General features: G+C 39.6%; 1 protein-coding gene across 1 annotated transcript; it reads left to right on the forward strand.

The window, feature by feature from the left end:
• The first annotated feature begins 80 nt into the window (after positions 1–80).
• On the forward strand, positions 81–9,861 carry LOC103695803 (H/ACA ribonucleoprotein complex non-core subunit NAF1-like). The gene is made up of 3 exons (XM_008777219.2): positions 81–1,108; positions 7,361–7,438; positions 8,031–9,861. Exons 1-3 carry the CDS (start codon positions 242–244, stop codon positions 9,630–9,632), a joined length of 2,547 nt encoding a protein of 848 aa, XP_008775441.2. The 5' UTR covers positions 81–241; the 3' UTR covers positions 9,633–9,861.
• Positions 9,862–22,274: the final 12,413 nt, after the last annotated feature.

Genomic DNA, 22,274 nt, shown 5'->3' on the forward strand with positions numbered 1-22,274 from the left:
TAAGAGTTGCTTCTCTCAGCTATATATATATATATATATATATACCTTCATCTCATCAAGTATCAACTTTGGCTTCGAGGGCTCTGATTGCACTCCTCTTGCGTTCCTGTGCGTTTCCTTTTGGCAACTCCAGCTCTTGCCTAAAACCCTCGCAAAACCCTACCAAGTGGCATCATTCCTGGCGAGAAGTGCAGCGGGGAAACCACTTGCTTATTTCTTCGCATCAATCCTCTCCCCTTAAATGGCCGCCGCGGCCCCCCTGAAGAGCCCTATTTTGATCGCAGAAACCCTAGCCCCGTCGGCGATGGCCGGTCCATGTAGCCCCTCACCTAGCGGCGCCCAGTCGCCCGAACTCTCCTCTCCGCCTGGATTCGAGGCCTTCGATTGGTTCCTCTACGACGCTTGCCCGGACTTCGATCCCGTGAAGGAGTGGCTCGTCGATCCCGACCAGTTCCCGATGCCCGAGGTCGAAGGCAATGGCCCGACCAAACCGGATGGCTCCGACGATCGGAAGAACGTCGAAGGATTCGGCGAGAGTTGTTCCAATCGGGATGCTGGATCCAGGACGACGACCGAATCAGGGCTGAAAGAAGACTTCATGAAAACGTCGATCGATGAAAAGATGGGAAAGGTCACCTTGGCCGAAGACTCTGGGCATCATCATCATCATGGAGGAGATTCCTGTACGGAAGCAGCGGAAGCGAACGTGAACGCCGGTGCAGTGACTAATGTGAGTGCTTTATATGGCGGCGATGGCTCTTCTTGGGGTTCCAGTGTTGCCGAGGGAGGGAATGGAGCGAGGGAAGTCTGTACAGCCAGTGATTCGATAAAGGTGGCCCAGGAAAGCTATGAGGAGAGCAGCAAAGCAGAGACTGAGGAATCAGAAGAGGACAGTGAGTCCTCTGGTGATGGTTCCTCCTCCTCCTCCTCCTCTTCTTCAAGCAGCGAAGAAGAAGAAGAAGAAGGTGACGGTGATGACATCAAGGATCGAAGCAAAGGAAAGGAGGTAGATGAGGCAGAGGAGGTGGAAGAGGGTGAGATTGTTGCTAGTGATGAGAATGAAGAGGAGGATATCAGAGGGCCCATCAGGACCCAGCATGAAGTCGAGGTAATTTGTGCACTCTACTTGAACCGGCTATGTTGCATTTCTTGTATCTTTTTAAAGGATATGTTGGCTTTAATTCTTTCTTGACATACATCGAGCATTTATGGTTTATTATCAACTACATCTTAGCATGTCATATGCTCACGAAGAGAAATACAAGGAATGGTGGATGCTTGAATCTTATACTAAAATTAAACAATATGACATCCATACATGGCTGGAATCAATCCTTTTGCAGTTATAAATAGTATAGGTACAACATAGACATAGATTAATCATAATTTTGTATGGAAGAATAAATTGAATAGGTATGACATTTACTTCGCATTAATCATCGTGGGTATCCAAAATTTACTCACTTTCCATAGGCAATAAACCATGTGAAAGCTACACATTTTTCAGCAATATTCAAAACAAGGTTCGCTGTATCGGTATTGAACCACGTACCAGTGCCATACTAGCATAGGCGTACCGAGTGTCGGTACGGTACGGTACGCAGTACGCTAGGCGTATCGACACTGGCGTACCAATACCGGTACCCATTGGTACCGATACGGTACGTTCGGTACCGACCGGTACATCATACCATGATTCAAAATATATAGGATGAGTGATGAGATGAATAGGGAAAGTTTGCTTTTGTAATATAGTGTCATCTTTGATTATGATTGGTAGAGTTCAAATTTATTGAAAGTATAAAAAGAAATATGAAAGTTAAGATGTTTGCCATGATCTTCTTTGCCTGCATGAGCTAATTTTGACCTGCAAGCGTTGTCCGGTCAATAGGGTTGACTTTGTGGATCGAAGTATACCATGTAAAAGTTTCATAACGTTTTAGTTCTTTCAATTGGATATAAGAGCAACTTTGGCTCTTAATGAATTTATACCAAATTCATGATTAAGGCAAATTTGGGAACATCGTATTTTGCCTTTAGTAGCAAGAGACTTCCATCTAAGGGTGTGCTTGCTTTAGAATCTCTTTGCAAACTTGTTCTTGTGCTTGCTTCCTAAGCATTTTCTTATTGATTTTCATTTTGTGGAGACCTCCTTCACCATACTCACGCTCGAATTTTCTCACACACTAGTCACGTGCTTTTAGTACCTATGGTTTTTTCCATGAAATTTAGATGATCCGTTGGTAGTAGAAAATGCTGGCTTGTCGATTACACAATTTAATCTCAACTAACTTTCAACTTTTTTCCCAATAATTTGTGGAAGTAAATACTTTAAAGCCAAGAGGCATGTTGAAACTCCATCCCATCATATGTATGCTTCAACACTTGAATTATTTCATAATATGAGATATTTTTCTCAATCAATTAAGTGAACAAGGTATGCAAATAGGCAACTTACATAAGCACAGACAACTTCAAATTCAGGGTCCTTGCTTTTTTTAATGCCTAGGACCATTGTATGTCATACCGTATTGAAACGGATGGTATGGGGCAACATCATACTTTACCGGTTCGGTACCGGTGCACAGTATGGGGGTGTATTGAATACTCGGTATATCAAACTGGCCTCTATACCGGGCGTACCGATACAGTGACAGGGTGGCATTGGTACAGGTCCGGTACTGAGACAACGTACCTTGCCTAAGACAACTAGTACCTCTTGAGTCATGATATTCCTTCCTATCTCTTAGTGCCAAACCAGGTTGACATTATCATTCTACATTAGTGTGGCAATTTGAGCAAAAAATGTTAACTCTAGTAGTAAACTAAATATGATCTTATTAAATTTATTGATATATGGGGCAAAATTTACTCGGTTTATAGTAAACAATAAATCATGTGAAATATACTCATTTTCAGTAATTTTCAAAAGTATTGTATGAATGTTGGAGATGAATGGGCAAATTTGCTTTTGTAATATAGTCTCATCTCTAATTGTCATTGGTAGAGTTCAAATTAAGTGGAAGTAAAAGGTAATATGAAGGCCAAGAGATTTGCTGTGATCCTTTTTGTCTTGAGCTAAGTTTGACTTGCAAGCCTTACCCAGTCAATAGGTTGACTTTTGTGTAACGGAGAACACCATGTCATAGTTTCCAAACATTTTAGCCTTTTTGGTTGGATCTTAAAGTAACTTTGGCTCGTAATGAATTGATAATGAATTCACGATTGAGGCAATGCTAGCAACAATATATTTTGCCCTTAGTAGTAGGAAACTTCCCTCTAGGGGGCATTTGCTTCAAAATCTCTCCTTAAACTCATTCTTGTACTTGCTTCCTAGTTCCTAAGCGTTCTTATTCAATTTCTTTTCTGGAGACCTTCACCATACCAACACTCGAATCAGCTCCCACACTAGTCACCTGCTTATAGTAACTAAGGTTTTTCCATGAAACTAGAATATCAATTGGTGGAATAAAATCCTGGCTTGTTGATGACACCATTTAATATCAGTAACTTTCAACTATTTCCCAGTAATTTGTGGAAGCAAATATTTTAAAACAAAGAACCGAGTTGAAACACCATCCCATAATACATATGCTTTCAACACTTGAATTATTTCATTATATGAGCTATTTTTTCAATTAATTAAGCAGATAAGGCGTGCAAATAGGTAACTTACATAAGCACGGACATTTCAAATTCAACGTCCTTGCTGTCTTTGATTTCTTGGACACATAGCACCTCCTGAGCCATGATATTCCTTCCCATCTCTCATTGCCAAACCATGTTGACATCATCATTCTAGGTCAATATGGCAATTTGAGCAAAAAGTGTTAACTCTAGAGTTCAAATTTAATGAATTATGAAAATAAATATGAAGGCCAAGAGATTTCCTATGATCTTTTTTTGCTTGCATTAGATAATTTCAACTTGCAAGCCTTATCCAATCAGTAGGGTTGACTTTGTGGATTGAAGTACACCATGTCAGAGTTTCCTAGTTTTTTAGTTTTCTCGATTGGATCTCGAACTAACTTTGGCTCTAAGTGAATTTATACCAAATTCATGACTGAGGCAAGTTTGCCAACTCTGTATTTTGCCCTTAATCGCAGGAAATTTTCATCTAACAGTGCACTTGCTTTAGAATCTCTCCATAAGCTCATTCTTGTACTTGCTTCCTTAGCATTTTCTTATTCAATTTCTTATTTGGAGACCTTCACCATACCCAATCCACTCCCACACTAGTCGCTTCTAGTAACTAAGGTTTTGTAATGAAACTAGAATATCAGTTGGCAGAAGAAAAGCCTAATTTGTCGATTACACAATTTAATCTCAACTAACTTTCAACTATTTTCCAAAATATTGTGGAAACAAGTATTTTAAAACAAAGAACTGAGTTGAAACACCATCCCATCATACGTGTGCTATCAACACTTGGTTATTTCATTGTATGAGATAGTTTTTCTCGATCAATGAAGCGAACAAGCGTGCAAACGGTGATTTACATAAGCATGGACACTTCCAATTGAGGGTCATTGCTGTCTTTGATGCCTAGGATGCTTAGCACGCCCTTAGTCACAATATTCCTTCCCATCTCTATTGCCAACCCATGTTGTCATCATCATTCTACATCAACATGTTAGTTTGAGAATAAAATGTTACCTCTAGCCTTAAATTATATGGGGTCTCATTAAATTTATTGACATATAGGGCAAAATTTACTCAGTTTCCCAAGGTGACAAATCATGTGAAAACTATACACATGGTTCAGCAACATTTTTGAGTATGGGATGACTGTTAGAGATGGATGGGCATATTTTCTTTTGTATTATAATTTCATCTCTTATTGTGATAGGTATAGTTCAAAGTTAGCTAAAGTCTAAAAAGAATTGTGAAGGCCAAGAGATCTACTGTGATCTTTTTTGTCTGCATGAGCTAATTTCATCTTCCAAGCCTTATCCAATCAATAGGGTTGACCTTGTGGATCGAAGTACACCATATCATGGTTTCATAACTTTTTTTACTTTTTTTTTTTCAGTTGCATCTCGAACCAACTTTGGCTCTTAATAAATTCATACCAAATTCACGACTGAGGGCACGTTTGGCAACAATTATACCCTTAACAGCAAGAAACTTCTATCTATGTTGCACCTACTTTAGAATCTCTCTATAAACTTGTTCTTGCACTTGCTTCTTAAGCGTTTTCTTATTCATTCCTTTTTTGGAGACCTTCTTCACCACACCAATGCTCGAATCCGCTCCCACACTAGTCTGCTGCTTCTATTAAGGTTTTGTCATGAAACCAGAATATCAGTTGGTGCAAGAAAATCCTGGCTTGTCGATCCACAATTTAATCTCAACTTACTTTCAACTGTTTCCCAATAATTTGTGGAAACAAATATTTTAAAACAAAGAATCAGGATGAAGCACCATCCCATCATACGTATGCTTCAATACTTGAATTATTTCATAAGATGAGGTGCTTCAATACTTGAATTAAGCGAACAAGGCAGGCAAATATTAACTTAGATAAGCACGGACTCTTCAAATTCGAGGTCCTTGCTGTTTTTGATGCCTAGGACACTTAGCACCTATGGAGTCATGACATTCCTTCCTATCTCTTATTGCCAGACCATGTTGGCATTATCATTCTACTTCGGCATGGCAATTTGAACAAAAAGTTTTAAGTTTAGTACTAAATTAAATTGGACCTTGTTAAATTTGTTGATATATAGATTTTCTCAATTTCCATAAGCAATAGATCATGTGAAAGCTACACATTTTTCAGCAGTATTCAAAAGTATAGGATTAATGTTTGACATGAATGGGCAAATTTGTTTTTGTAGTATAGTTTCATCTCCTATTATCATTGTTAGAGTTCAAATTTAGTGAAAGTATAAAAAGAAATATGAAGGCCAAGAGACATACTGTGATTTTTTTTATCCGCATGAGCTAGTTTGGAGTTGCAAGCCTTATCCAATCAATAGAGTTGACTTAGTGTATCAGAGAACTCCATGTCATATTTTCCTAGCATTTTAGTTTTTTAAATTGGATCTCGAAGTAACTTTGGTTTTTAATGAATTGATACCAAATTCATGACTGAGACAAGGTTGACCATAGTGGATTTTGCCCTTAGAAGCACGAAACTTCCATCAAGGGGGCACCTGCATCAAACTCTCTCTGTAAACTCATTCTTGTACTTGCTTACTGTTTTCTTAGTCAATTTCTTTTCTGGAGACCTTCTTCACCATATCCATGCTCTAATCCGCTCCCACACTAGTCACCTACTTGTAGTAACTAAGGTTTTGCCATGAAACTAGAATATCAGTTGGTGGAAGAAAATCTTAGCTTGTAAATGACAGTTTAATCTCAATAACCTTCAACTATTTCCTAGTAGTTTGTGGAAGCAAATATTTTAATACAACGAACAAGGTTGAAACACTATCACGTCATTCGTCTGCTTCAACACTTGAATTATTTGATAATATGAGATAGTTTTTCTCAATCAATTAGGCAGACAAGGTATGCAAATAGTAATTGACATAAGCATGGTCTTTGTTGTGTTAGGACACTTAGCACCTCTCGAGTCATGATATTCCTTCCCTCTTATCGCCAAACCATGTTGTCATCATCATTCTACATGGATGTTGCAATTTGAGCAAAAATATTAACTCTGGCACTAAATTAAATAGGGTATTGTTAAATTTATTGACATGTAGGGGAGCTGGTTTACCAGTTTTTCATCACATAAATGCTTCAATACATGTTTAGGGACACCTCTATGAGCTTCGGATGAGAAACTTATAGATACTTCTAGATGCTTCACACTTGATAGTCATTCTTGGTTGCATATGTGCTAGTTTAACCTTATTGTTTCCAAATAAAGGAAATTCATAGAGTTACTTCTTAGACTTTCCATTTCCTTATTTCTCTAAAAACTTTACCTTTTCAAAATGTCTACATAATCATATAGTCTGCTTATGTTGTATGTGTAAAAGTTTCTATGCTTTTCATTGACCCTCATCGTAAGTGCACTGTTCTCATATCTATTGTTCAGTTAACATGGTTCTACTTTCTTGAGTTATTATTTTTGAATTTATTTTACACTATTTACACTCTAATATGATTTGATTTTAGATCTCCTTTCTAGAGCTATGATATGATCTAGTCTGCACGTGGTTTTACATTCATGCAAAATTTTAGAAAGAATAGTCGAGTAACTTGATTCTTCACACTGAAGGTTCTTCCATATATAGTTTGGCGTTCTCGGTTGTAAGTTTCTCATTGTAGTATAACATCCTAACTACAATCATGCAAATACAACTTAGAAGGGTTTTGGATAATAATGAGAGAACCTATACTGCAGGTCCTTCTACCAGTTCCTAAAATCGAAGTATCCTTGGAACCACATCATCAGACTTTACCGGTGGGGGTCATATCATCCGTAAGTTATATGAAACTTAAAACAACTCATTTACATTTTTTGTGGCGCCTAATATTCTCAGAAATGTAATGCTTTGTATGTATAATTCATTTAATATACCATTTTTAATAGTGTATTACTTCTTTTCTGGATGATTCAGGTCAATTATTGAAGAAGAAAAAAATGATCAGGCATGTTACATTACATAAACTGTGGCAAATAGAAACTCATATGTAGGACTAATAAGTGTGTAAACATGTGAACTGGGGCATTTACATTTTGATCTTCCAAAACCTATTAGAGGGATCATCTCTTCATCAAGCAGAATAACTTTACATTCTGGAGAGACAACTGTGGTCTTAATGAATGTAGGCATTGTTAATTTGTTCAAGACACTATTCATCCTGTCAACTGTTTGTTTCAGTATAATATAATCTAAGATATTTCTTCCTTTTCAGAAGAAGTTTCAGAGGTTGGTTAGTCTTAAATCCTTTAGTATTAGTGCTGCCTATGCCTGATTCAGATAATAAGCAAAAACAAGGATCCTCTGGAGTAGTCATTTTCTGGAGCTTGTAACATGATTGCCTTACTATTTTTGCTCTTCTTCTTTCAGATACTGGCTAACCGTGTAATTGTCAACGGTTCAGTGAAACACAATCCTCTCAACGAGGGTTCCATTCTGTGGATAACAGAAACAAGGTCACAGTTAGGTCTGGTAGATGAGATATTTGGACCTGTCAAGAACCCCTACTATGTTGTTAGGTACAATTCAGGCCAGGAGCTACCTGTCGGAATTAGTGTGGGAACCGGTGTCTCTTTTGTCACGGAGTTTGCGAACTGTATCCTCAATGCGAAAGAATTTCATAAGAAAGGATATGATGCATCCGGTGAGCATGACGAGGAGCTGATGGATGAGGCGGAATTTTCTGATGATGAGAAAGAGGCTGAGTACAAAAGATCCCTGCAGCAGGCAAAGAGAGGCCATAACAATAGGCCACATGGGAATCAAGAATCAGTATCTGACATGAAGAGGACCAATTATGAGGATGCTGCGGTTCAAGAGGACATTGCGGCTCCTGCACCTCATGCATCGGTAGCAATGAGCCAACCACTAGTTGGTGTTCCAGGGTCCCTTCAGGCAACACTAGAAACAAGTAATTTGGGTCGTGGTAAGATTTCTTCTTTTCAAGCTGGAAATCCCAGCATGAGTGCTCCTGCCATGGTACCAGCAGTTCCATCTGCAGTGCCAGCTGACAGTGGTTTTAGTGGTCTGTCTCGGCAGGCATTACAGCAGCAGCCTAATGCTGTTTCAACTCATGGATTTCCTCCACATCAGCATCCAAATGCTGTTTCAACTCATGGATTTTCTCCACATCAGCAGCCAAATGCCATTTCGACTCTCGGATTTCCTCCGCAGCAGCAGCCAAATGCCGTTTCGACTCATGGATTTCCTCCGCAGCAGCAGCCAAATGCCGTTTCGACTCATGGATTTCCTCCGCAGCAGCAGCCAAATGCCATTTGGGCCGACGGATTTCCATCCCAGCAGCAGCCAAATTCCAGTTGGGGTAATGCTTTTCCACCTCAGCAGCAGCCAAATGCCAGTTGGGGTAATAATGCATTTCCACCTCAGCAGCAGCCAAATGCCAGTTGGGGTAACGCATTTCCACCTCAGCAGCAGCCAACTGCCTATTGGGCTCCTGGATATGCACTTCAGCAGCAGCCAAATGCCACCTGGAATCATGGTTTTGTGCCTCAGCAGCAGAATATGGGCATGCAGGGAGGATTTCTGATGAACGTATCACCAGGTCAGCAGCCAGGAGAAAACACCTACAATCACCTGCATCAAAATCAAGCTTTTAATAGTTTTCCAAATGGAATGCTATATCAGCAGTTAATTTCTAGTCTCGCAGCCCTGGCCAACACCACCTGGCTGGGTCAGCCAGTGAATCCATCTGCTTGTACCATGCCCCTCGGGTCAGGAGCACAGGGAAACTTCAGCCAGGTAACATTTGGGGGCAATAATATTCCAGAACAAGGGAGTCCAAGTTTTTGTAGCGTGCAGAATCATGAACAGCCACCAACAGCCATTGCTCAGGGGGGTGCCCGACCTTCTACTCAATTCAATCCGGGGAGGTCATTCTTTCGTGGTAGGAAGCCTCATTATAGAGGAGGTCGTCGTTCTTTCGGCCGAGGTGGCCGACCGCAGCGTGGGTAGAGAATTTTGTATTTATTGGATTGCATGCCTTTTTTTCCTTCTTTATGTTAGCTTACTTGCTATATTGCTGATACTTTGGTTGTTTTTTCTGACCGGACAACTTTTGTGGACATGCTATGTAGTGGTTGAACCTTCAAATATCTTGCATCCTTGACATCAAAGGAAAGTTGTTCTGAAAAATGCAGCATAGGGAAGGTTACTTGATCTATGTCTGCATCCCTTCTACAAAGGAATGTATTTGCTGGCTAATTTCATACGACTATAGTGTTTTTGCGGTAGATGATATCGCTATACATTCATTATTGAAAACGGTTACCATAATCAAGAAAATATATCTTTCCTTGTTGAGATTGGAGTATCTTTGTACCAACATCTATCTCAGTCATGATCATTAACCCTTCTATTGGCCGCACCAGCACTATTGGTTAAATAGTATGGCGGTATGATCATTAACCATTGCTCTTTGTTTCAATCCTACTAGCATTTCACTGTAATCCACCTAACTTTAATCCAGTAATTTATAATTACAGGGCATGCTTCTGTTGTGACCCATAGAGCTCGCAGGGCAGTATGATATATAACAGTAATCATATTTGCAGCTTGGCCTTTTGTTGAAAAGAGCAGTGAAAAAAGCAGTTGATGGAAGACAGGGAAACAAGGTATTAGGATGGCCCAAGTTTGCATCTTTACGATGCTTTGAGCTTAAGCGCCCAAGGATCAGCATCTTGGCGCAAAACAACATTGATTCTAGACTGGCAGGAAAGAGGAATAGTGGGGAAATCCATCTTTACACTCTTCATCTCAACGAGAAACAATCAGCAGCCCAGCTTAAAAGCAACATTAATTCAAGAGTCAAGTTCTCAATTTCATTTCTCTACCAAATGCTAGGTAGAAGACGATCATTTTTCTTTATATATATATACAGCAATGAGAAAGAGAATAGGAAGAAAGTTCCACCTTTTCTGTTCTCCACGATTACTCATTAGGCTATATTCCCACTCTTGCTCCTCTCATGTCACTCCCTTTCAGCCACCCTTTGGGACTCTTTATAGTCGATGATAAAACCCCTAATAGGTTAGGGCATTGGTTGTATTTTTGGGACTCTTTATAGTCGATTACTCTTTCACCTTCCTTCGCACGAATCCACCATTAGATTACGCAATAATCACTTCGAGATCTATGCAGCCGGAGGATTGAAAACTTTGGATTGCTTTGAGATCCATGTGGGGCATAATCCAACGGTTTACATTGCGAAAGAAGAACAATCATTTTTTTCGTGTGAAAGATACAACCCGAACCCATTAAGTTAATGCACTATGAAGAGGAATTGATAACTTTCGTGCAAAGCATGGCCACACACACTATAATGACTATAATGAAGTTAAGGAGTATGAAAAATCTTCTTGTTCTGCATGGGTAACATTAAGCAAGGGACAGAAATCCTCCAGCGCATCACTAGAGTATATCATCAGGGAAGGTTCTCTTAGCATGCCATGTACTCCATCTTACAGATCCCAGAGCATGCACAAGATAAATCAAAAAAATCACTTAAAGAACTCTAACAACATAGACCAAACTGAGAAAAAAAATAATAAAAAAATATAAAGAGATGGGATAGGAAAGAGGGCATTGGTGGTCATCGCTCTACCCTCCTCGCCACCACCATCGCTCCTTCCTTCAATCTTCCTCGTCTTCACCACCTTATTGCCTAAATATTCGAAGTCCTCCTTCTTCCAGCATGTTGGAACAGACTCCCTAGAAGAGTCCGAGTCTTCTGCGCAAGTGAAGGAGAAGTCCAATCCAAAAAATTCGTAGCTGCCACAACAACTGTAAATTTGAATTTCAAATTCATTCAAATTTGTGGCAGCTACGAATTTCTGGGATAGGTCTTCTCCTTCACTTGCGCAGAAGACTCGGACTCTTCTGGTGAATCCATTGCAACATAACATCATTGCCACCATTGCCTTGACCAAATTTCTGTAAACTATAATGTTCTTTCCTTTTAATCCTACACCTCCTCCTTTAGAGTGACGATCGCAGCAAGATTCGACTCAGACAACTTAATCCGGTCAAATTTGCCTATGATCTTGCCATGCGAGGAGATATGAAGGGATTTGCTTCCTTTCCTTTGCACCGACATATAGGGTGGCACATCAAAGTTAAAGCATGATGTTTGGGCTCCACCAAAAGGAGGAGATCCCGGTGCTAGTGTCATGATCAATTTGATAACCACCTAACAATTTATTGATACATGCTCACCATATTATTGATATGTACTCTTATATTTTATTGATACACCTTAAATTGAAGTAATACATCTGCACCAAAAAAAATGAAGCAATACATAGTTTAAATCGTTGTTTTTTAATACATAGTATATATCTAAGTAATACATATATGAGTTTTCTTAGTATGCATGATACACACTAAATATTTTATTGATACAACCTTATGCTTTATTGATGTACATCTCAAATCGAGTTCAGGCATGGTCAAAATTGTTATTTGTTAATATATATTATATGTCCAAACAATACACACCTAAGCCTTCTTAATACCTGAGCATCCTAGTTTGATTTTCTAAAACTTCTTAGAATCTCTAGCGACGAAATCAATTTATCCCTCATTGTATCTGTTGTGGTTGAAATTTGGCCCGAGGGTGACCACGCCGGAGGAAGCCAAGAAGCCGCCGGCCGGGATAGAAAAGGAGAGCCGACCTCCTTTGCTCCGGGGTACTTGCATAAAGCCTTGGCCGGAGATTCCGGCGAAGGCCCTTTGATGGCTAAGTTATCTCCGGCCAAGACCCTCCGATGGCTAAGTTAGCAGAGTTTTTGGAAAGTTTTCTGAATGCCTTTTATGGCCTCTTATGGCTTACCAAGGGCCTTTTCCTACCCCCTTTTTGTAGGGTGAGGGTCTCGGCCATTATCTGAAATCTCAGATCAAGCTGTGATCAGCTGGCCATTAGCCGTTACCTAAAATCTTGGGTCGAGCTGTGATCAGCTGGCCATTAGCTGGATTTAAACAGAATCATGGAGATCAATCTCGCAGGCGGAGGATTCAGGAGATATCTTTCCAGATTTATTTGAATATGAATTCTGAGGATCTGCAGGATCTTCAACGGAATTAAGGTTGACAGGGCCGAGGTCGGCTCGGCCTTCAACGGGGTCCGATGTCGGCTCGGCCTTCGGCGGGGTCCGAGGTCGGCCTGACTCTGAGCAGGACCGAGGTTTAACCTGCTCGGCTCTGAGGTCTACCCAGCCGAAATTGGATGGCTCCATGCTGGAGTAGGACGATCCATTTTGCCTCCCATCAGCATCATTTTTGACTGGGTGAGAGAGTTGACGCCATTGGAGGCGACACCAAGTCCTCTAGTTTGAGCCTATTTGAGATCTCGCAATTTTATAAAAAGAGGGTGGTAGAGAAGAGAGATAGTGATGAAAGTTGAAATAGCAGGTTATGGCTATGCAGTTCTCGATGGCACCGTGTGCATGCTAGTGCGGGGTAAAAGAGAGAAAAATTTAAGAGAGAGAGAGAGGGGAAGAGAGAGGAAGAGAGAGGTTTTTTAGAAAAAAGAGATAGGCTTTGGGAGTTGTGAGATGAGAAATGTGGTGCATGCGCTTAGGGGATCTCCTAGGATAATATACTTCAGTGACTACACTAGAAGATTTTTATCTCTAAGATAGTAAGACTCTTAAAGACAATACATTGGGCAACAAATCTTTTTCGAATGCACCAAAGAAAACACATGATAGAAAGTTTTTCCTCAATTGCACAAATTCCTTGTTGATGAAATAATCATGAATCATATTCTTGAACTAATCATCTTCCATGAATTTTGTAATCTAATCATGAAATTATTCATAACTTATAATTAAAAAACGCAACTCTTGTTTCCTCTTTTTTTTTTTAACACAAGCCTGGGCCGCAATTCCAACCAATTGGGCTGGATTAAAAAACAGGCCCATTGGCCGAATGTGGAACTCTGGATCGGTCTTGCTGACCATCTGAGACCATCTTAGAATTCAATATATCCATATTTTGCTAAGTTAAACTCTACTTATAAATGCCGATATCTTTGTCATTTACATCAATCTCCATCTTAAACTCTTCTGAGTCTGATATCTAAGCACATATTTATATTGGTATCCCACCTTTCAAGCTCATATATTAAACTTCATCGTTTTTTTGTGTGGAATATTAAACTTATTGTTGCTTGTTGGTGCAATACAAGTATGAAATCGTGAATGTAATCTGATATATTTAACCAAAAATCTCTGTGAACACAGGGTATAAACTTGCAAAATATTGGTTAGCGAGCCCGCGCTTGGATCGTTGCTTTCTCTTTATATATTTAAAAATTTATAACATGGGGTATAGTTTTGAAATATATTTTTGAACTCTGTTCAGCTAACTGGTTATTGTTTTTATTTATTTTGATACTTAGTAGCATTTGCCATAAGTTTTCCATCTGGTATGGAAGATGGAATTAGATTGGGTCGGATGCTAATCGGATCAAAAATTCATCAATCTAAATCTAACCTATTTATTAAATAGATTAAAAATTTTGATTTGAATCTAATGCCCACATAATCTATTTATTAAATATATCAAATCAAGTCAATGAGTTAAATAAGTGAAGTAGATTTTTAATGAATCAAATGGATTTAAACAAATTAAAAAATCACGTTAAATAAAGGAGAAATAAGTTAAAAAGATTTTAGATAAATTAAATAGATCTATTTTTAAATAGGCTATCTAATCCAATTTGAATGTTAAATTGGTTTTAAAAGAGCCAGGTATATAAAATTTTAACCAAATATGCGCGTTAAATAAGTTAAACGTATCAGATATCTTAAATCTAAATCAAACTGGATGTTAAATTGGTTAGATATATCAATCTATTTACAAAGTAAATTTATTTAATTAAAATTTAAATCTATTTATTGCAGAATTGGAATTTATGAGTTGGATCGCATTTTGCGGGACCTAATTGCTTTTTAAATTCCAGTGATGGAGGCCAGTTATGGGTGTGTTTGCGAGCCTCTCAAGCGGAATCCGGCGACGGCGACGGCGACGGCGACAGAACGCGGGAAGTGGCGCTGGAATTTGCTGGCGTCACCCATGTGTGCACGTGGCCCGATGTTCCCAATCCCTTTCAGTGGGACCCAGTTTGAAATAGCGAAAAAGATTCAAGAACATAAATAATATTTTTTTTGTGAGAAAAACGATGAACTGGGCTGGGCCCCGCATAGCAATGAGTAGCTTCCAACTCCAGGGCTGGACACAGAGCCGAGAATTACGCTGGGCCCACAACGTCTCTGTTCATCCCTCGCCCCTCTCTCTCTCTCTCGGCTGTACCCACCTTGCCGTCGATCCTGGCCGTCGGATCAGCGAGCCTACTCTGACCAAAAAATAGACCGGGTACGTTCACCAGTTGCAGTCGGGCATCATCACAATGTTGATGACATGGTATCGTATGCTCATGGGCGGTGACGAGAATCGCGGACTAAACGGCTAGAATGTTTGAATGGAGGGGTAACATCGTAAATATGAAGGAAAGATAGGGCGTCGGTTTTGAGCCGCGCTCCCAGGGGTAGTTCTAAATACACCCCCCCTATTGCTCAGGACACCCCCCAAAAATTAAAAAAAAAAATACCCAAACTAACCTTTAGTGTAATTACCATATTGCCCTTGAAATTTTCTCAGTACACCCCCTTCCTCCTCCTCCGTTTCGTGCTCCGTTCGGCACTGGATCGCCGAACAAAATGCTTCTGTTCGGCTGAACGGTGCCGAACAGAAGGCTTCTGTTCGGCAACCCTCAACCGAACAGAATCCTTCTGTTCGGCGGAGGAAAGGGGAGGAGGGGTAGGAGGGTGGGGAGGAGGCGGCGGAGGGGGGAGGGGTAGGAGGGGTAGTTGGAGGAGGGGGAGGTGGAGGAGGAGGAGGAGGAGGGGGAGGTGGAGGAGAAGGGGGAGGAGGGGTAGGAGGAGGAGGAGGAATGGGAGCAGGGAGGAATAGGGGGTGGAGGAGGAGGCAAAGAAGGGGGAGAAGGCGGAGGGGGATGCAGAGTAAGAGGGGATGGGGATGGGGGGCGGAGGTAGAGGGGTGGAGGAGTAGGAGGAGGGAGGAGGGAGGAGGAGGAGGAGGGTGAATAGGCGGAGGAGGAGGGGAGAGGGATGAGGGGGAGGCAGAGGTGGGCGGGAAGAGGGGGAGGAGGAGGAGGCAGAGGCAGGGCGGAGGAGGAGGGGAGAGGGATGAGGGGGAGGCAGAGGTGGGCGAGAAGAGGGGGAGGGGGAGGAGGAGGATGAGGAGGGGGGAGGAGGAGGAGGCAGAGGCGGGGCGGAGGAGGAGGGGAGAGGGATGAGGGGGAGGCAGAGGTGGGCGGGAAGAGGGGGAGGGGGAGGAGGAGGATGAGGAGGGGGGAGGAGGAGGAGGCAGAGGCGGGGCGGAGGAGGAGGGGAGAGGGATGAGGGGGAGGAGGAGGAGGATGAGGAGGGGGGAGGAGGAGGAGGCAGAGGCAGGGCGGAGGAGGAGGGGAGAGGGATGAGGGGGAGGCAGAGGTGGGCGGGAAGAGGGGGAGGGGGAGGACGAGGATGAGGAGGGGGGAGGAGGAGGAGGCAGAGGCGGGGCGGAGGAGGAGGGGAGAGGGATGAGGGGGAGGCAGAGGTGGGCGGGAAGAGGGGGAGGGGGAGGAGGAGGATGAGGAGGGGGGAGGAGGAGGAGGCAGAGGCGGGGGGTGGGGAGGGTGGGGGTAATTTAGGAATTTTCAATTTTTTAGGGTGTCCTTAGCAAATGGGGGGGTGTAGAGAGTATTTAATTTTTTTTTAATTTTTGGGGGGTGTCCTGAGCAATAGGGGGGGTGTATTTAGAACTACCCCGCTCCCAGGCATCGCGAACACGTTGGGGTGCTCGCGGCGGGGTGGATTCACAATATATCCCACGGAAGTGTCAAGATTTGGTCACCGACCGGTGAGACGGCTTTTTTTTGTTTTTTTGTATGTGTGTGTGAGAGTTGGTACAACTGCGTCCCATACATGTTCGCGTGGATGCAGCCAACAAAATAAAAGAAAAAAAAAGAACACACACAAGGACTGAGACATTAACACATGGTCGCCCCAGATGAACTATCCAAAAGATGGATCGCAAAAGGTGAGACGTTTATTGCCGACATTATGGCACTACGTGCAGAGTACATCTTTAAAGGATGACTTGGCCGTGGTAATCGAAGAGATTTGCGAGCGACTCTGTGAGTCGAATGGGCAGCCCTTACTCCGTGACATACGGTAAATAGCAAGAGACTGTGGCTCCTTTAGGGTCATATATATACTGGAAAGCTAACATAGCACAGTGCAACACTTGGAAAATTTTCTTTGGATAAACTAGATGGATGTTGCCTACTTATTTAGGCAGCTTATTTTTTCTGATTTTCTTGATTCTACTCATCTACGTTTGACATGAGAAGCCGGTGTAATAAAAAAAATCTATTCTTTAGATATAAATAAATAAATCAACGATACCTACGTGTATCCAACTATATATTCGCAGGAATTTTATACGTGCCAACATGCATGCTATATTCTATTATTTATTTTAGTTTTTTCAAAAAATTATCATCATTATAGATTAGATAAAACCTTGTTACATTTACACATAAATTTCTAATTCAAAAAAAGTAAAATTATAGTCATAAGCTTTGCGAAAGGCCGTTCAGCTAATTTTTCTCTATGATTAAAATCATATTTTTACCAAAATAATGATTAAAAGCATATTTATTGATTAAACAAAAAAAATGGAGCAGATATTGATAAATAACAATAGTTTTTGATGTATTTGCTAGAGAAGCTGGATGTTCCATTACAAGCTCCAATTGAATCCGATAGGTGCTGGGCTCATGTCAGCTTAAGTCCAACCCATTTGCACTGCTTCAGAGGTATGCTTACCTAGTTACGGTGATCAGATCATGGTTGCGTGCACCGAAAGCCGTCTCGCTAAATCCGTAACAGCTGGCTCGAGATGTACGGGCATCAGCAACTGGAAAGGGTTTCAAAAAGGAAAAAGATTATTCTCCTTCTGACAAACAAATAAACAAATTTAAATTGACGGCGCTTTGTTTATCCAGTAAAGTATTTAGACGATATTTCAACGAAAAAGCAGGGGTGCGGGTTAACGGGTTTTTTTATTTTGACGGCCAGAAGGACGGTCGGGGGTTGAGATGACGGCATGTCGCATTTCTTGCTGCCTTCCGCGTCCACTGGACCACCAAACGGAGTCCTCACCGTTCTTCGCACGAATCCACCGCTGAATCTCGAAATAGTTGCTTTAAGAGCCAACATGTACACACACACACACACACACACACACACACATATATATATATATATATATATATATATATATATATATATATATATATATATATATATATATATATATATATATATATATATATATATATATATATGTGGATGAAAAAATTCGGAGTGCTCTCACAGCAATGGAGGAAGCAACCCAACGAGGGGAATTCTGAATTATGATGTCAAGAGTTTCGGAGCAAGCTGGTCACCTGTTGATGCTATTCGTGTGTGTGAAGAGCTCGGACGGTCTGGTCAGACTAAGAATTCAAATTCATATAAATTTAATCACAAACATCATGATCGGTTTGTGGTTAGCTTCAATGGATCTGTGTTGCATAGGTTATGGGTCGGGTCTTCTTTGATACCATTTGTAACAACCCATAATCTCACCCAAAATGGTAGTCGGAAGGTATTATTTAGATTTTTTGATCTTGTATAAGTACCCAAGATTTATCTAGTGAAAAACTAATATGAATTTAAATACATGTCCGCACGGATCTTCATAAAGATAACCCCAGATTCAAGCTCAAAAGGTAGCATTTTTCATATACTATTTTCAAAAGATGGAGGCCATTGCCCTAATCTTGTGAGACTATATGCCTTCAGTTTGTCCTTGATTTGATTAGAATGTTATGGCCAGGGACCGCATCTAACAGGTTAATAAGCCTTGACTTAAAGCTATACCTGTGAGTTTTGTGCAGAGAAGCTAATATCCATTATAAAAACAGAATTTGCATTAGAATTTAGATCCATCCGTCCACAAAACATAGAATTGTTGTTAAATGTGGATGTCATGGAATATGCTCTAAAATAAGTGCATGTAGCTTTAAATCTACACTTTCAAGGGTATACCTAGGTGCATGTCTCATGGTTATGTGAGTGTAAACAACTCATCATAGACTCTATTAATTGCCGCCACCATAGCGAAAATATTTATATAGCTATGTCGATGTAAGTATGGTTAATTACTTCCGAAGGGGAGTAACCTTCTTTCCTGACAGCAATCAATAAAAAAATGCCTCAAGGGAGAAAAATAGGACAACTATATTGGGCCAAGGATGAGGCTGCATTTATAATATCAGAATGGTAGTCACCAATATTTTCTCCAATTCATTATAACCATCCATAATTTTTTTTATAATCACAACATTACATAAATCTATGTTTAAATATAAAAATATGAGAAAAGATAAAGAGGTATGTGTATAATGAAATATGATATGTTTAAATTAAACGAGAATGGATACGCCCACTAGAGTTCGGAAATAAAATATTACAAAACTAAATTGAAAGATTAGAAGAGAAAGCCCAAATCAAATAGTAGGTCTCTTATGATTCTCTACATATGATGCCATCTAGTTAGCAGTACAATTAGCTTTTCTATAGATATGTGAAACCTTAAGAGATTGTAGAAATCAAATTAGTCTCCCGCAATATTGTAGAAGAAGATGAAGTTTATCTTTATCGGAGGCAGCTCGGAAAGCCATCTGATGACTGTCGTAGAATTACTTCTAAATAAACCATGAATCCCGTAACATGGAAACAACAAAATTCAGTTCCTTCTATGCCGCCCGCAATTATGCCACTAGTAATATGGTATCAAATAATATAACACTACTTGCAGCTATAAAAGTATGAATGCTACTTTAGATAACAAAACTTGCTCAACTCGAATACCTTTCTCGAGAATACTACCGTCAAAATTGATTTTAAAAAGGTAGAGGGGTGGTAGCTCTCAAGAGAAATATGTTACTTTAGAAAACGTAGAGATTGCAAAAGAAGAGCCCAAGATTGCCGCTGTTGTTAAAGATCTGGCTATAATAACCATCTAAAAAAATTCATGAGCCTAGATAAAGGCTTTTGGAAGAGTTAATCTAGCATTTTATCTTATACCTTGGAGGATGCAATCATTTCTCACCAACCAAATATTATAAGCAATGTAAGAAGCCATCTCCTTATCATTACTAAAAATCTCTACTGAACAATAGGTAAAAACTTTCAGCAAAAAAAAAAAAAAAAACAATAGGTAAAAACTCTTTCATAGAAAGTGACAAAAAAGTGGTTGAGTTTTGTATTGGAGCTTGTCTCCATACTTAAGATGCAACCATGCATTGAAGAATCACATGAGCCAAAGATTTTTCGACATCAGGGCATACATATATTTATAGTATCTCGAGATATGATCACCATGATGATGTAACAAAGCTCCGCATGGTAGTCGAAGCCCCGTTAATTTTCACATAAATAGAGCAATCTTGGGATGAACTTCAAGCTTCCAGACTCAAACCATGTTCTCAACTGGTTGTTTGGATAGAAAAGGTCAATAAAATCAGATACTTTGGTAGTCAGAATAAAAGGCAGACCCCAAATGAACCTATCACCATATTCACCAACTGATATTGGAATTGACATAACTCTATGCATTAACTCATTCAAGAAATATTGGGCAGTAACCAGTTGATTCTATTTCCTTCCATTGGAGTATCAGATCTTTAACCATAATTCTCTGTAATGCAAAAGTATGAACAAAAGTCGGCCATCATGCTAAAAGTAAAGATGACAACCAGAAATCCTGGAGCACATTAATTAATGCACCATCTCACTAATTAATATTAGAATAAATAATTGCAGTATAAAAACAAATCTTCTTCCAAACTGAAGATGCACTTTAATTGCAAATCGGATAACATGCAAATGACTATAGACCACATTTCATCTTCATAAAAGAGCTCCAACAACCATCGTACACTAAAAAATACCTTGCCATATACATGAGCCTAAGAAATCAATGAGGGAGTGCCCCAGCTATTGTCCCTAACAAGTTGGCATATGTAAGTCCCACATACATGAGCCTAAGAAACCAAATGCACCCATTTAGAGTTATCATTTTTTTAGCTGAAATAAATAATTCATACAGATTTAGTATGAATACATTCAAAAAAATCAAAATACAGTATATCTTAAATGTACTAAGCAGCTCATCCTCTCCAACCCATAAGTATCTCCATAGTGGTTGGCCACATACGAGGCCATCCAATCTACAATCTTATTGGCATGAAAGGCCACCATCGATTTTGTCCCTCGCAAATTTTTTTTAATAATACTATTCAACTTTAATAGAACTCATCTAGATATAATAGTATTAGATGCAATTTTATAAAGGTAACCGATCGCAGATAAAGCGCTTTGCTTCCATCCCTCTAATTGTCTGAAGAAATGCCGTATCATGCCCATGCAGGATCACTTCTTTCATGCTGAAGTAATGAGAGTTATGGATGGAAGATATTGTAATATTTTTTATATTTTTGTTTTTTAATATTTTTATATTGTAAGTATCTGAGGCGCAGAGATGTATACACGAGACACGAAAAAATATTTTAACATTAGCCATCCTAGAAAGCACTTTGCCGTAAGCTAATCCTATTCCACTTATGATTCACTTGGTCCACAAAAATAGGAAGATAAAAAAAAAAGTATGATCGAAAAAAAAAAAAAATTATTTAGTTCAATTTTTTTAAAAAAATAAAGATAAAAAAGTAGGATTTATATGGAAAATAAGATTTTTATTTTTTTTAGAAAAAAACATGAAGAATATAACAAAGTCTTTTTTTTCGTTGGTTGCGAATTAAAATTTTTTTTTTAGTTTTCAAAACTACACTTGAGCTATCAAAATCTATAAATAAATTTTTTATTAAAAATATAATAGGTATTCCTTTGAAATGTACTTTTTTATGATTAATAAAACATGCAAAACTATTTTTATAGATATTATATTTTTAAAAATAAATTTTACAGAAAAAATATTTTGGCCAGGAAAGATACTTCTCGCGAAGCACTATTCCATGAGCACTCTCTCCCTTCTCAAACACCTATTTTCACATTGCAATTAGGTATACAAATAGCCATATAGATATACTATTCCAAATTAATGAGTAATAGAGAATATTAAAATAAAAATTTATTTAATGAATATATAACAGTAAATTTTGATATATTTACCGAAGAAACCGTGTGTCACCATGAAGTTAAAACGTCCACCGTCTCTCACGGACGCTGGCGCCGTTAGTCAGTCCTGCCAACGGTCCACCATTAGACGCCGTTAGTTTCGTTTCTCGAAGCCGCGTGAAAGCACGCCTCCCAAAAAAAAATCATCTCCCATCACCATCTCTCCCCCTGTATTCTTGGATTTTTTTTTCTTTTTTTTTTCAGCAAAGGGAATTTTTTATTGTTTTTTTAGCTACGATCATTAGAAAGAAACAGAGAGGTAAAGGCTAATATAATAAGTCCC

Source organism: Phoenix dactylifera, chromosome 4, assembly GCF_009389715.1.
Source record: "Phoenix dactylifera cultivar Barhee BC4 chromosome 4, palm_55x_up_171113_PBpolish2nd_filt_p, whole genome shotgun sequence".
In the NCBI taxonomy this organism is placed as follows: Eukaryota; Viridiplantae; Streptophyta; class Magnoliopsida; order Arecales; family Arecaceae; genus Phoenix; species Phoenix dactylifera.